The following is a 14804-nucleotide window of genomic DNA, read 5'->3' on the forward strand; positions in this document are numbered from 1 at the left end:
ATGCTCAACATCACTCATCATCAGGGAAATGAAAATCAAAACTAACATGAGATATCACCTTACACTTGTCAGAATGGCTAACATCATCAACACAAGAAACAGGCATTGGCGAGGATGTGGAGAAAGGGGGAACCCTCTTTCACTGCTAGTGGAAATGCAAACTGCTACAGCCACACTGGAAAAAACTGTATGGAGTTGCTCAAGAAGTTAAAAATAGAACTACCCTATGATCTAGCAATTGCACTAGTAGGTATTTACTCAAAGAATAATAAAATACTAATTCAAAAGGATACATGCACCCCAATGTTTATAGCAGCATTATCTACACTAGCCAAATTATGGAAACAGCCCGAGTATCCCTTGATTGATGAACGGATTAAGCAGACATGGTATGTGTGTGTATACACATACACACAATGGAATATTACTCAGCCATAAAAAAAGAATGAAACCTTTTCATTTGCGACAACATAGATGGAGCTAGAGAATATTATGCTCAGCAAAATAAATCAGAGAAAGACAAATACCATATGATTTCACTCATAATGTGGAACTTAAGAAACAAACACGCAAAGGGGAAAAGAGAGAGAGAGAGAGAGAGAGAGGCAAACCAGAAAACAGACTCTTAACTATAAAGAACCGATGGTTACCAGAGGGGGGGATAGGTGAGGGGGTAGGGATTAAAGAGGGCACTTGTGATGAGCACTGGGTGTTATAGGTGTTGAATCACTAAATTGTATACCCGAAACTAATATTACACTATGTTAACTAGAATTTAAATAAAAGTTAACAAAAATTAGGCTTCAATGTTAAATCGCTAATGGCTACTAACTTTAAAAGGGAATTATAGGGGCGCCTGGGTGGCTCAGTCGGTTGAGCGTCCGACTTCGGCTCAGGTCATGATCTCACACTCCATGAGTTCGAGCCCCACGTCAGGCTCTGTGCTGACAGCTCGGAGCCTGGAGCCTGCTTCAGATTCTGTGTCTCCCTCTCTTTCTCTGCCTCTCCCCTGCTCATGCTCTCTCTCTCAAAAATAAATAAAAACATTAAAATTTTTTTTTTAAATAAAAGGGAATTATAATTCTTTTTCCAGCTTTATTGTTTTTCATCATTTTTCAATGGGTATTATCGTTCTCATGCATATCTTTCTACTTTCATTATGTAGAAATGTATTCATAAAGTACTTTTAAATGTTAAATATGGTATTAATGTTAAAATAAGGGTATACTGTATCATTCTGCAACTTCCTTTAACACTGTTTTCCTTTATTCACTTGACACATGTAGCTCCTATTTTTTCTATTTTAGGATTGCTGCAAGTATTAAGTCAAATCAATTTATTTAAGTGCATAGGGCTTATCTCCACTTTTTCACTATTTTAAGGAGAATGAAATAAACATCATAGTACATATCCCCTTGTAGTTATGTGAATGTTTTTTCATGGGAATGCATTTTAATTTAGGTTTACACCTCTACGTGAAGCCTTTAGTCAGGTACTTTTCCGCCATTCACAGATCTTTGGAGTGTCTGAACGTTTTTAAACTTGAATTATCCTCCCATTGAGTTATAAGGGTTCTGTATATACTCCAGAAACAAGTCTGTTGTTATATATGTTTTCCCAATATTTTCTCCCATACAATAGCTTGCATTTTCATTTTCCTAACAATGTCTTTTGAGGAGCAAAATTTTATGACTTTGATAATGTCCAACTTATCTGTATTCTATATCCATACTTGTTACATACTTGAGAAATCTTTGTAAAACCCAAGCTAACTCAAAACCATAAAAATCTAGAAGGAAATAAATCTTAACTCATATTATTTTGTGATTTTGGAGATTGTTATCCAACTCTTCTAATATCATGTTAAAAATTTATCCTTTCCTCACTGATGGCCTTGACACTTTAGTCAAGGCAAATCAATTCTCTGTATTTGTAGGTTGCTGTCTGGACTCCCTCCTGTTCCATAGATCAATTGATTGATCGATCGATCTGTTTTCACACGGTCCTGAAATTAGGTTATATGATGGTTCATTTTAGGGGTCAACTTAAACAGGCTAAAAAATGCCCAGATAGCTGGTAAAATATTTCTAAGTGTGCCTGCGAGGGGGTTTCTGGATGAGATTAGCTTTTGAATCAGTGGACTAGTAAAGATCTGCCTCACCAATGTGTGTGGGCATCATCCAATCTACTGAGGGCCTAAATAGAACAAAAAGGCAAAGGAAGGATGAATTCTGTCATTTCTTGAGCTGAGACTCCTTCTCTTTCTGCCTTCTGACATTGGAGGTCCTGATTCTCTGGCTTTTGGATTCAAACACTTGCTCCAGTAGCCTCTCTGGTCTCAGGCTTCAGACTGAATATCACCACCAGCTTTCTTGGTTTGCCAGTTTGCAGACAGCATATCGTGGCAGATCTCTGCCTCCAAAATCATATATAAGTTTATATGTAACTAACTGTTTTTCTCTTGGAAAACCCTGACAACAAAGTAGCCGAGGACCTCTAATTCTGTTCTTTTTCAAGTTGTTTTGGGTGCACTAGGTCCTTCCAATTTCCAAATAAAATTTATAATCAATTTGTCAATTTCTACCAAAAAGCCTGAGTTTTGGACTCGTATTGCACTAAACTGCTAGATCCATTTGGTGAAGACACATCTTATCAACGTCGAGACTTTTTTTTTACGTTTTTATTTAAATTCCAGTTAGTTAACATACAGTGTTACTAGTTTCAGGTGTTACACTATCTTAACACTTCCATACAACACCCGGTGCTCATCACAAGCTCCCTTGCCTGAGGAGACATCTTCAGAAAAATGTTGTGAAGGTCAATGTCAAGGAAAGTACTGCCTATGTATTCTAGGAATTTTGTGGTTTCAGAGCTCACATTTAGGTCTTTAACCCATTTTATTTTTGTGTATGGTATTAGAAAGTGGTCCAGTTTCATTCTTTTCCATGTAGCTGTCCAGTTTTCCCAACACCATTATAACCATGTGAGCGTGGGTTTATTTCTGGGCTCTCTATTCTGTTCCTCTATGTGTCTGTTTTTGTGCCAGTATCATGCTGCTTTATGACAGTTTTGTAGTATATCTTGAAATCTGGAATTGTGTTACCTCCAGAGTTTTTCTTCTTTCTCCAGATTGCTTTGGCTTTTTAGGATTTTTTGTGGCTCCATAGGATTATTCTAGTTCTGTGGGAAAGGTTGGTATTTTGACAGGGATTACATTAAATCTGTAGATTGCTTCAGGTAATTAATATATTTAAATATTTCAAGCCCTAATCCAGGAGCATGGAATATCTTTCCATTTGTTTGTATCATCTTCAATTTTTTTTTAATCAGTCTTTTACTTTAAGTATAGGTCTTTCACCTCCTTGGTTAAGTTTATTCCTAGACATTTTATTCTTTTTGGTGCAATCGTAAAGGGGATTATTTTAATTTCTCTGCTACTTCATTATACAAATGTGATAGATTTATGTGTATTCACTTGGTATCCTGCACCTTTACTGAATCATTTGTCAGTTTAGGTAGTTTTCTGATGGAGTGTTTAGAGTTTATATATATTCTGTCATGTCATCTGCAAATAGTGAAAGTTTTACTTCTTCCTTACCAATCTGGATGTCTTTTCTTGTCTTGTGGCTAGAACTTCCAGTACTATGTTGAATAAAAGTGGTCAGAATGGACATCCTTGTCTTGTTCCTGACCTTAGAAGAAAAGTGCTCAGTTTTTCACCATTGAGATGTTAGCTATGGGTTTTCCACATAAGGCCTTTATTATGTGGAGGTATATTCCCTTGAGATTTCTTAAAAATTTTTATGTGAATGATCAGATTACCTATAAATAAAGAGTTCTGTTTCTTCTTTTTCAGTCTGAATACTTTTTCTTTTTTCTTTTATTTTTTTGCTTTATTGCATTAGCTAAGACTTCCAATACAGTGTTATTAGGAACAGAGAGGGGAAGGTAAATCTAGTCCCTGTAACTGTATTATGGCCAAAAACAGAAACCTCTCCTGATGCTTTAAAGTTTATATTGCACTTTTAGGTTTAAACCAGCTGGAATTTAGTATCCAATATGCAACAGGTGTCTAAAATGACCTATTACTATGTGGCTCGCTATTTGCCCCAGGATTGTTTACTCAGTTCTTTCCTCATCCACTTATCACACCACCTTTGTCATCTGTCAAGTTCTCATATGTACATGTTTTAACTTCCAAACTATCTGGTCTGTTCACCTTCATCTACCCTGAACCAATACCTCACTCAGTGATCCTATCCATTCTATTATTTTAAATAATTTTACATCCTGAAAATTCCCAAATTTATCTCCACCCAGACCTCTCTTCTAAACACAAACTTCTATACCCGACTGTCTCACTTGAATTGTAGAATAGATTTCAAATTTTTTATACCTTAAAAACCAAACTCCTAATTCTTAGCCATTGCTAGCCTACCCTTTCCTGCAGTCTCACCCTTCGTAGTAACTGGAAATTCCATTTTTTCAGGTCCTCGACTCAAACACTGTAGAGTCACCCTCAATTCTGATCTTTCTCCCACACCTCATGTATCTAAGCCATCAGAAAATCCTGACCACTCTGCCTTCAAATTATGTTTAAAAAAATCTAACCATTAACAACCATTTTTACTGCTATTATTCTGATCCAAGCCAATTTCCTCTCACCTGAATAGCCTAACTGATTCCCTCCTAGGATCTATTTTCACAACAATCAGCGATCACTTTTCAGGACCTACATCTGACCATATCACTGCTGCATCCTAAACCCTCCTATACCTTCCCATCTCACACAGAGTAAGAGCTACAATTCTTACAATAACCCACAAAGCCTTTCTTCATCCATGTCCCTCTGCCTCTTTAACCTCCTCCAACTGCCCTCCTCCTCTCACTCTACTCTGGACATACTGGTTGGCTTTTCATGACACACATCATATACACTCTCTGCCTCCTCTGCTTGGGACCATCCTCACTGCCCAGATACTGACACTGCTTGTTCCTTCACTTAAGAGTCGTAACTACCGGGGTGCCTGGGTGGCGCAGTCGGTTAAGCGTCCGACTTCAGCCAGGTCACGATCTCGCGGTCCGTGAGTTCGAGCCCCGCGTCGGGCTCTGGGCTGATGGCTCAGAGCCTGGAGCCTGTTTCCGATTCTGTGTCTCCCTCTCTCTCTGCCCCTGCCCCGTTCATGCTCTGTCTCTCTCTGTCCCAAAAATAAAATAAACGTTGAAAAAAAAAAAAAATTAAAAAAAAAAAAAAAAAAAAAGAGTCGTAACTACCATTCTAACAGAGACTCTCCTGCCATCTTTCACAAAGCAGCAATGATCTATACACCCAACACACTCTCAATTCTCCTCCCTTGCCTCGCCCCCGCCCCCCAGCACCAATCTCATCTGACATATTTTTTTTTATTGGCCCTCTCCTATTAGAACGTAAGCTCCATGAAGGCAGGGATTTTTTTCTTCACTGCTCTAGATCCCTAGCCCCTGGAATAGTAACTAGCATATAAACACTTGGTTGAATAAATGTTTTACATCCCATAGGTTCATTAGTCTTTTTATCCAGCAGGACAACTCCCCCTGCTTCTCTTCCATTTTAAAATTCACTACACTGGACTTTTCTATATAAATGAGAGTTAGCTAGTCAAGACCTACGAAAACCCTTTGAAGGTTCTGGCTGGGATTGCTTTGAATTAACTTGGAGAGAACTGTTAGCTTTTTGATGTTGAGTTCCCCTTCCCCCAAACATGGCCGGTCTCTCCATTTTTAGGTCTTCTTTTAGGTCTTCAGTTGTGTTGGTAATTGCTGCCATAAAAAACCAAGCATCCTTTATCAAATATGTTTCCTTTTTTGCTGTTACCAAAGCATTGCTTTTTTGAAAAAATTACATTTTCTATCACAATTAAATCTTCAAGCTCCTTTTCTATTGCCTTAGTCCTCCTTAACTTTACAAACATGCTTAAATCTCTCTGCCTAAAACATCTTCCTCTTGGCCACAGAACGATTCCTTCTGTTCTTAAATACTGCAGAGAAGCAGTGCGGCCTCAGCTTCCTCATTTCCTACTCTAACCTTAACCATGCATCTAGCTGTTGCTCAACCACCAGCGGAAACCACCCTTTCAGAAAGGACCCCTGGGCACTGAGTCACTGAATTCCACAGCCTTGCCTCAGTGTTTATATCTTCTTCAGTCTAAGTTGCACATGACAATGAATACACCCCACCCCTTCACTCCACATTTTATGTCTTCCATTGGCTCCATGGAACTTGTATTTCCCTCACAGCTCCTGAGTGCTCCCCCTTCACTATTCCCCGGTTTCTCTTATTCCAGGAAGAACTTATATCTATCCTAGAGATACAGGGAAAGCCTCTCTGGCGAAAATAGTTTGACCTAACTCTTAGAGTGAGACTAGGGCTTACCACATGGACAAGTAGGAAAAGGACATTTCCAGCAGAGAAAAAAGCATACGCAGGTTGGGGACAGCATGGTTAACCAGAGACTCAACACTTTGTTATGTCTAGAGCTTTTATATCCAATACAATAGACACTAAACACATGTGGTTATTCAGTACTTGACATGTGGCTAGTTCAAACTGAGATATTAAGTGTAAAACACATGCCAGATTTCAAAGACTTAATATCAAAAAGGGGATGTAAAATCTCAGTATTTTCATTGATTACGTGTTAACATATTTTGAATAAATTGCTTTAAATAAAATACATTATTAAAATTAATTTCATCAGTTTCTACTTTTTAAATGTGGCTACTAGAAAACTTAAAATTATATACATTGCTCTCATTATCCATCTATTGGATAGTGCCGGTCTACAGCATATGGGCCAAAAGAAGGGAAGAGAGCAGAAAATTCGATCATTAATTTTCTTTTTCCTTTCTACTCCCACTGATGTCAATAAAAATTCAGGCCCTAATTAAAGCACCTCCTCTCTCCACTGCTCACCTATTTATCATGATCCCCTGAACTTCCAAATTAAGGGGTAAAATAGTCTGCCATATTAAGGTTTTCCACTATGCAAGCCTAATCTGCATTTATAGGATTATCTGGTACTGCCCCCCTTCATGTGTATGGATATGCCAAACTGAGGATGTCACCTAAAACTTAACTTGAATTTTTTTATCTTAATGCCTTTGCTCATAATCTCTCTGCTTAGAATGTCCTTTCCAAAATTTAATGATATTCTGTTTATATTTAAAAAGAAAAAAAATACAGTGGGACCTTTTGTTAGAGATACAAGTATTTAGAGGAATTAAAAATCCTAGTACGACTTCAGAGTCTATATTAAATATCTATCCCTTCACGAAGCCATCTCTAACTACTCAAATCTTCAACAAACACGCAACATGTAGAAGGTGTGTGCTACACATTACTCTAGGTCCTAGGAAAACTAGACAGGAGAATATCAGCCCCGCCTTTAGGAATTCAGTCTCATGAGATACAGCTATATAAATCAACAACTACCATGGAGGGTGATTTAGGAAACAATGGAGGTGAGCACAGGGTCCTGGTGGACTACTAACAAGTCCTAATCCAGGTTGATGGTAGGCAGGGGGAAGCATCCTAAATAGTGATTATGGCCCTAATGCGATGTTCCCCCTTTGAATACCCGAGACACCTTTTGTAGCTTCTCTTGGGGTTATCTGATCCCATCTCTGATACTGTTATGCATAGAGTCAACACTCATTACCTGTACATTTGATATTTGCAGATTTGCCTATTGCTAAAATTTATCTGTAACCTCAAAATCAATACTTATCGCAATTTCTCAGTCATTCACAGGCACATCAAAAGTGGTGAAAAATTTGAGTCTTCTCAGGCGCATATTCCCAGCTGAGTTAGAAAAAGGTGATGCTCTGCCTGTTTCAGCTCTCATAGGTAAACAAATGTCCACATCATAGTCTATCCAGGGCCGCATTTTCACATTTTGTTTGCTTTTTGTTGGTGACTTCACTATTGAAACTGGCTGCCAAACATAGTACTGAATTATTATATAGTGTTGTTCCTAAGTGCAAGAGGGCTGTGATATGCTTTATGGAGAATATATGTGTAGCAGACAAGCTCTATTGAGGCATGAATGACAGTGCTGTTGGCAGTAAGCTCTGTTAATGGATTAACAATATATATTAAAGGTGTTTTTAAATAGAAATAAACACATAAACAAGGGTATGTATTAATCAGTATAAAAATGTTGTGACCAGAACCTCTCAAGAACCCAACTCTTTTTCCCCCAGGAGTTAAATAACACGAATCAACTGTACTCTCTTTCCTCGAGGGAGTAACTCTATCTTAATCACAACTTCCTCCTAAGGAATAGGTATTATTATACAATTAACTCTTAACTAGGAAGGAAATTAGTAAGTTTTTTTCTTTTGTGTGAATGCCTGGACTTCAAAATTAAGTAGGGGCCATATAGTTTAACAAAGGCTGGATCCTAACACAAAACAATTTTATATGGCATTAACTTATTTTTATAGTTTCAAAATGACCAACAATGACTTTTACCAACATGCTTACCATTTTTGTTCTTCAAATTTGGGTCTGCTCCACTTTTTAGAAGCTTTAAGGCACATTGCTTATGAGCCCGGTAAGCTGCACAGTGCAAGGGTGTATTTCCTAACTGATCCGAACAATTAACATCAGGAGGATTGGGCCTGTTGAGCTAACAAATGAAAAATGCAGTGCAGAATTATATATCAAAGATGGATTTTCTCCCTTAAGACACAGGAAGGTGTAACTGATGTTCAGGTGAACATAGAACCAGGTGAACACCAGAGCTCTAGGATGCTAGACAGCCAGTGGCTTCTTGTTCCCTAAAACCAGCAAATCTATGTCACTTGCCATGCTCGTCCTCAAGGTGCCATGAAATCTTGGGTCCCACATTCCCCTGACAACAGACACCACACACTACACCAGTGCCACCCCACCCACTCCTGGACATTAAGATTTCACTAAGATTGGCTCACTTATACCCATTTTGTGATTCATATTTGTGACAGCAAAAATATACACCAGTCTACCACAGTCATTCAGAAGAGTTAAAACCATAAAGGTTAAATGTGTTAAAGTTCTACTGAATTTGTTGTTCCCAACTGACTATTTTAAAAACTTCTTTATACAGTCTCCATTTCACAAAGATTAAAAAATGTTTTAGGTACTTTACTTGGAAACCAAAGAAGTCTTTTCAAATGAAAAGGCTGAAGTAACTTTAAAGCAAATGGCAATGCTTCATTCTTCAATTTAGAACAAATTTAGTTCCATGTTTAATGAGACTACGTGGGAAATAGAAACTGGAAAGTAGGTCTCCAAAAGGAAAAAAAAAAATGGGTAAAGCTTTCAATCTGTTCTGACATGATATGAATATTCCCAAGTATTATCACATATTTGTACGTTACTTTCTAAAAGTGTAGCATACCCTTCAGAAATGATTGCTTATCAGAATTAGAGAAACTTGTTCCTTTATAGGATCTTACATATTATGTTTCAATTTAAATTGGCTTAATTTGAAAAAAAAAAAAACAATTGTCTTACATAATGTATTCACCTTGAAAAATCAGATTCTTAATTTATCAGATTTTCACAGTAGGGAGTGGGGACATAAATCACAAATTCATAGAAAATAATCCTTAAAATGTATCTTGCTTAAACTATTATATGCCAAGTGCTTTCAGATATTTAAGGACTTTTGTACTACTATTATAATCTCAAGTATTTTAGCCCCGCAATTTGACTACATTATGAAGTGTTAACGTAAAGTTACAATTTTCCTGAAGGGTAAAGAACTAAGACATGTTGTTTTACCAGAGCTAGGAGTTCTGCTGTTCTGCCTTCTCTCGCTGCTGCTAAAAGTTCTTCTTCAAGCTTTCTTTGTTGAGTCCTTTCTACAGCTGCAAAAGGAAAGTATATGTTACTCTACTTCTAGTCAGAATCCTATTAGCAACATCATTAACAGGATGTATGAATAAAGTGACTGTGGGGAAAAAGTCACAATATTTTGAATTATAATTCAAATATAGTTAAAGACTTATTGTTATTCTCACTGCCTTGAATTTCAGATAAGGGAGTTCAACTCCTTTTAGGTTCATATGAATTTATGTTTTCAATTCAGAAGTCTAAGTATCTTACTATAACACCCATCACAGATAATTATGAATTAGTTTTGCATGCTGAAATACTATTACACATCTGCCTTGATAAATTGGAGAGTAGCACTCACACCTTCTAGAACCTTAGAATCCGTTAAAAATAACAATAAGAAACAGCACTGGTAGAAGATGTACAAACCATGTAAGTAGATCTATACATACGTATATACTTCCACCTAATAGAAGACTTATTTTAACAAATTCTATAGCACCTAGTATATGCCAAGTACTATTCAAAGCACTTTAAAAATAACTTCCAGTTATAAAATAAATAAGTCCCAGAGATGGAAAAAATACAGCATACAGGATAAGGCCAGTATTTTAGTAATACTGCATGCTGACAGGTAACTACACTTACCACGGTGAACACTGCATAACATATAAAAATCAAATCACTTTGTAACATACCTGAAACTAACAAAACACGGTAGGTCATCTATACTTCAATATTAAATTTTGAAAAAAATATATTAGCTCATTAAATCCTCATAACTATGCTATGAAGTAGGGGTTACTATTATTCTGATTGTACAGATGAAGAGACTGAGGCATTAAGAAGTTAAGGAATTAAACTAAGGTCACACAGCTAGGAAATGGAGGAGCTGGGATCTGAACTTGTGCAGGCTGGTTCCAGAGACCATGCTCTTACCACTATTCTATCCTGCTTCTTAAATCACACTTGCACAGAAAGAGAACAGGCAATTTGATTTAAGAAACTGCAATATGCAATAAGGTCTCTTTTTGCTAGATTTGAATTCTGTTCTGGCTTAAAAAAAAACAATTTCACAGGAAGGCTCAGTAACCTCACTTAAAACATGTGCATAATATCCTTTGCAAAGGCTGCAAGGGAGAAACTATAAAAGGTTTCTCAGGTCTTCCTGGCTGAAGTAAGGTCATGGACTAAAAAGCAGGTTGGGGAGCCAAGTGACTGGGGAAACACTATGAATGCGATCGTGGATACAGCTATAGCTAGAACTAGTTTAGCTTTAAGAAAAGATGGACAGTCCTAACATACCATCACATTTCTATTTTCACACCCAGACTACCTCCCCACCTCAAAGGAAGGCACCCAAGCCTCTGCATAAGCTCTCAATGGCTTCTTCTTTTGCTGCGATTCACACTCTTCAGTGTTTCCTCTTACTGGTCCTGGGGCTACTGCACCATGAGCTCTGAGAACAGTCACATTCCTATCCCTCTTGTATGTACTTCTACTCCTGCATGTGTTACCCAGAGCTGTAAGTTATCGCTAGCAGCCAGGTACTGTTCTTACTCTTCTGTGTATCCTAGCCATTTATGACAGTGTCTGGCACGACGTGTATTTGGTCAATAAATATTTACTAAATAATCAAACAATGCTTAATCGTGTTGGTTCTAGACTTCATGGAAAAGAGGTAAAGGGTACCCTAATGTTTCTTTTTAGATTGCCTAGGTTCATAAATGAAGGAAAATGGGGTTTTGGAGTTGCAAACACTGCATACATTCCTGTCCTCTGTTCATTAAAGACACTGAAAGATTATTGATGCAGCCAACAAAAAGGAAAAATTCCAGCTGGGGAGATGAGGCTTCCAGAGTGTTGGTAACATTCTGTTCCTTGATCTGTTGCTTACATTGATGTGTTCTGTTTGTGAAAATAGTGAGCTATACATTAATTATGTATGCTTTTATCCATATATTTTATACCTCAATAAATGTTTTCAAAGGAAATATTCCATTCAAAAAATTAATTTGTCCTATAAATTTTAATTCAATTTTATTTTTTAAGTAAGTTTATTTTGGAGAGAGAGCAAGCAAGCACATGTGCAAGCAAAGGAGGGGCAGAGACAGGGAGAGAGAGAATCCCAAGCAGGCTCTGTGCTCTCCACATAGAGCTCAACGCAGGGCTCAATCTCACTAACCATGAGATCATGACCCGAGCAGAAACCAAGAGTCAGATGCTTAACTGCCTGAGTCACCCAGGCATCCCTAAATTTTAATTTTAATATGACAAACTAATTATCTATCTTTCGTTTGAATCTGCATCCCGAGTTAATAGGGAGTGCAGAGATCATGAAGTTTAACTCCCTCCTAACAACACTCTTATGTATATGCACAGGGCAGGTTAAATAGCAATACACTTGAAATGGTGGTAAGAACCTGGCAAATGTCCTTCACTGACAACAGAAAAATCACCATTTTGCAATCTCCATAGTAAGAAGTGATTCAGGACGAGAATCATTAATGCTGAAATCAGTTATTAAAAGATTAATGGTAAACAGGAAATTTGAATTTTTCTCCCCATAGATTAGTACTTACAAAGGGAGGGGGTATCTCTACAGTGGAGCACTGGGTTATCAGAGATAACATTACCAGTAATAGAACAAAATAAACAATGTTTCCTCCTAACGTGTGATGCACTGGTAAAGGATACAACCTCACCATTCCTGCCAAAAAGCCGATCCTGAATCTAAAATATATGAAAAGATTAAAAAAAAAAAAAAAACCCAAACTGAGACATTCTACAAATAATTCTATAATTTCCTTCGTCTTCAAAAAGGTCAAGATCATGACAAACAAAGGCTAAGGACTTATTCCAGATAAAGGAGATTAAAGCAATCTGTCAACACAATGAGAGATTCTGGATTGGATTCTGAATTGGGGGAAAAATTCTACAAAGGACATTATTTGGGCAATTGACAAAATCTGAATATAAACTATATTATATTAGTGATAAATTTTTGGAAATTGGTAGTTATATTGTGATTATGTAAGAAGATATCCTTGTTCTTAAGGGATACATACTGAAATACTTAGAAGTACCACTTTCTAGAAGTTACTCCCAAATAGTTCTACAAAAAATATTAAGGAACATTACTATATAAAAGGATACACCAGATGTGGCAAAATGTTAATGACTACTGAATCTAAGTGAAGGACATACAAGTTTTCATTGCACTATAACTGAAACTTCCCTGTAGGTTAGAAATTTCTCAAAATAAAATGAAAGACAAATGGTATGTAGAAGGTATTCCTCTCTAGTGCCTGACCCATAGTAGTCTAACCTCTTTCCAGGTAACTCCAATCATGTGAACTCCCTACACCTTAAAGTGCAACCCAAGCCATTATTACAATACACAGGACCCAAAGATGAACCCCTGGCACTCCATCAACTGGACCAACAACTGGCTCTGTTCTAGCACAAATAAGATTACAATATAACACTTCTTTAGATGCTTGAGTAAAATTTTGTTGTGACCACTGAGATCTGTGCTTCTGGGGTGAAACTCTTCCTGTCTCTAGTGCCCTACCCCATGATGTGGTTTCTGTTCTACCTATAGTCTTGGGGGGCTACTAGATGCACTCCCTGAAGTCTGAGCCACTTAAGGCGCTATCCACAAATTATATCTGGCTAAGGTGATCTCATCAGAGCAGAGTCAAATAACTTTCTCCTTCCATTTCCCAGGATAGCACCTTATTAGCTGACAAACTATACGTCAATGGAGCCCTTGTCCTTAGTGCATTTGAGTTTTGGGGAGGTAGAACATGTCTTCATGATTGGCCCCACTAAATGTCAACTTGTCAGGCGAGCCTCAGTTCCAGGTTCTCATTTTGTTACAATTAAAATAACAGAACAAGGGCACCTGGCTGCTCAGTTGGTAGAGCATGTGACTATTGATCTCAGGGTCATGAGTTTGAGCCCCATGTTGGGTGTACAGATTACTTTAAAAATAAATTTAAAAAAGGATAGGATATGGTCAAGGATAGGACACCTCAGCCTCCCAGTTAGATCATAATATATTAAAGGGCAGGGATCACATCTAATATGTGCAATCTCCCAAAAAAATCACATAAGACAGAGCTTTAGAGAAGATGTTTAGTTGATATGCCTGTTCATTTTAAATCAAAGGGTTTTATTTTTAAGGCAAGAGTTAAGACAGTGACCTAAAGATGTCTGACAAAACTTAAAACTTAAGCAGATTTGTCAAATTTGCCATAATATTGTATGATCAAATCTTCAAAAAAATTAAAAGTAGAAAGGTAGTAGACATGAGAAGGAGTATGGTTGATAGGCTGACATTATTTTCTAACTAGAAAACAAGAGAAAATTTTAGTTTTCAAGGACAACTGGAAAATAGAAAAAAGATACTGGTTTTTACATAGCTAAACATACTAATAATTAAGAAATACCCTTTAAATACTGAATTATCTTACCTTTCCCTGAATTGCAAAACAAAGAAACACAGGATATGTGCTTTCTACTACAGAGTAGAAATTAAGAAATCTTCTCTTCTCTAGCATAGAAATACTACCAAAAAATAGTTATAGTAAAGCCCTGGCCACTCAGGATAATCTTAATGCATGAGAGTTTCCCAATGTAAGAATCAAAATATGTTTGTTTTATTCTATTTTAGAGAAATTGCTCTGAGTTATTGCAGACTTGTATCTTCTTTAACATAATTTAATATCTGGAGTTTCTAACGACGATGCTGATCCTTCAGGAAATTACTGTCAGCCGTTGTGCTACAATGCAGTCCTCAGGACAATGGAGCAGGCCAGCATCAAACGACTCCCACCAGCTGCACCTCTCACAGCTTCACTGTCCTCCACTTCTGTATCCTTTGTTATGATGTTTCTGCAGCCTACCAGCCACATTCTTCATGTCTCTCACTTTCTAC

At 37.3% G+C, this 14804-nt stretch overlaps 2 protein-coding genes across 6 annotated transcripts in view; one reads left to right on the forward strand and one right to left on the reverse strand.

Moving 5' to 3' along the window:
• Positions 1 to 14804, reverse strand: part of OSBPL1A (oxysterol binding protein like 1A) — a 277900-nt gene that overhangs the window by 182736 nt on the left and 80360 nt on the right. For all 4 annotated transcript variants that reach the window (XM_086682632.1, XM_025931211.2, XM_086682634.1 and 1 more), the window contains 2 exons: positions 9809 to 9894; positions 8525 to 8669 (listed from right to left, as the gene is read on the reverse strand). In XM_086682632.1, coding sequence (XP_086538758.1) covers positions 8525 to 8669; positions 9809 to 9894 — 231 coding nt within the window. The remainder of the gene's footprint in view (positions 1 to 8524; positions 8670 to 9808; positions 9895 to 14804) is intronic.
• The window catches only part of LOC147575550 (uncharacterized), an 80443-nt gene that overhangs the window by 49875 nt on the left and 15764 nt on the right, over positions 1 to 14804 (forward strand). The gene's annotated exons all lie outside the window — the stretch shown is intronic.

The sequence above is a fragment of the Puma concolor genome, chromosome D3 (assembly GCF_028749965.1).
Source record: "Puma concolor isolate L17-30 chromosome D3, mPumCon1.1.hap2, whole genome shotgun sequence".
NCBI lineage: Eukaryota > Metazoa > Chordata > Mammalia > Carnivora > Felidae > Puma > Puma concolor.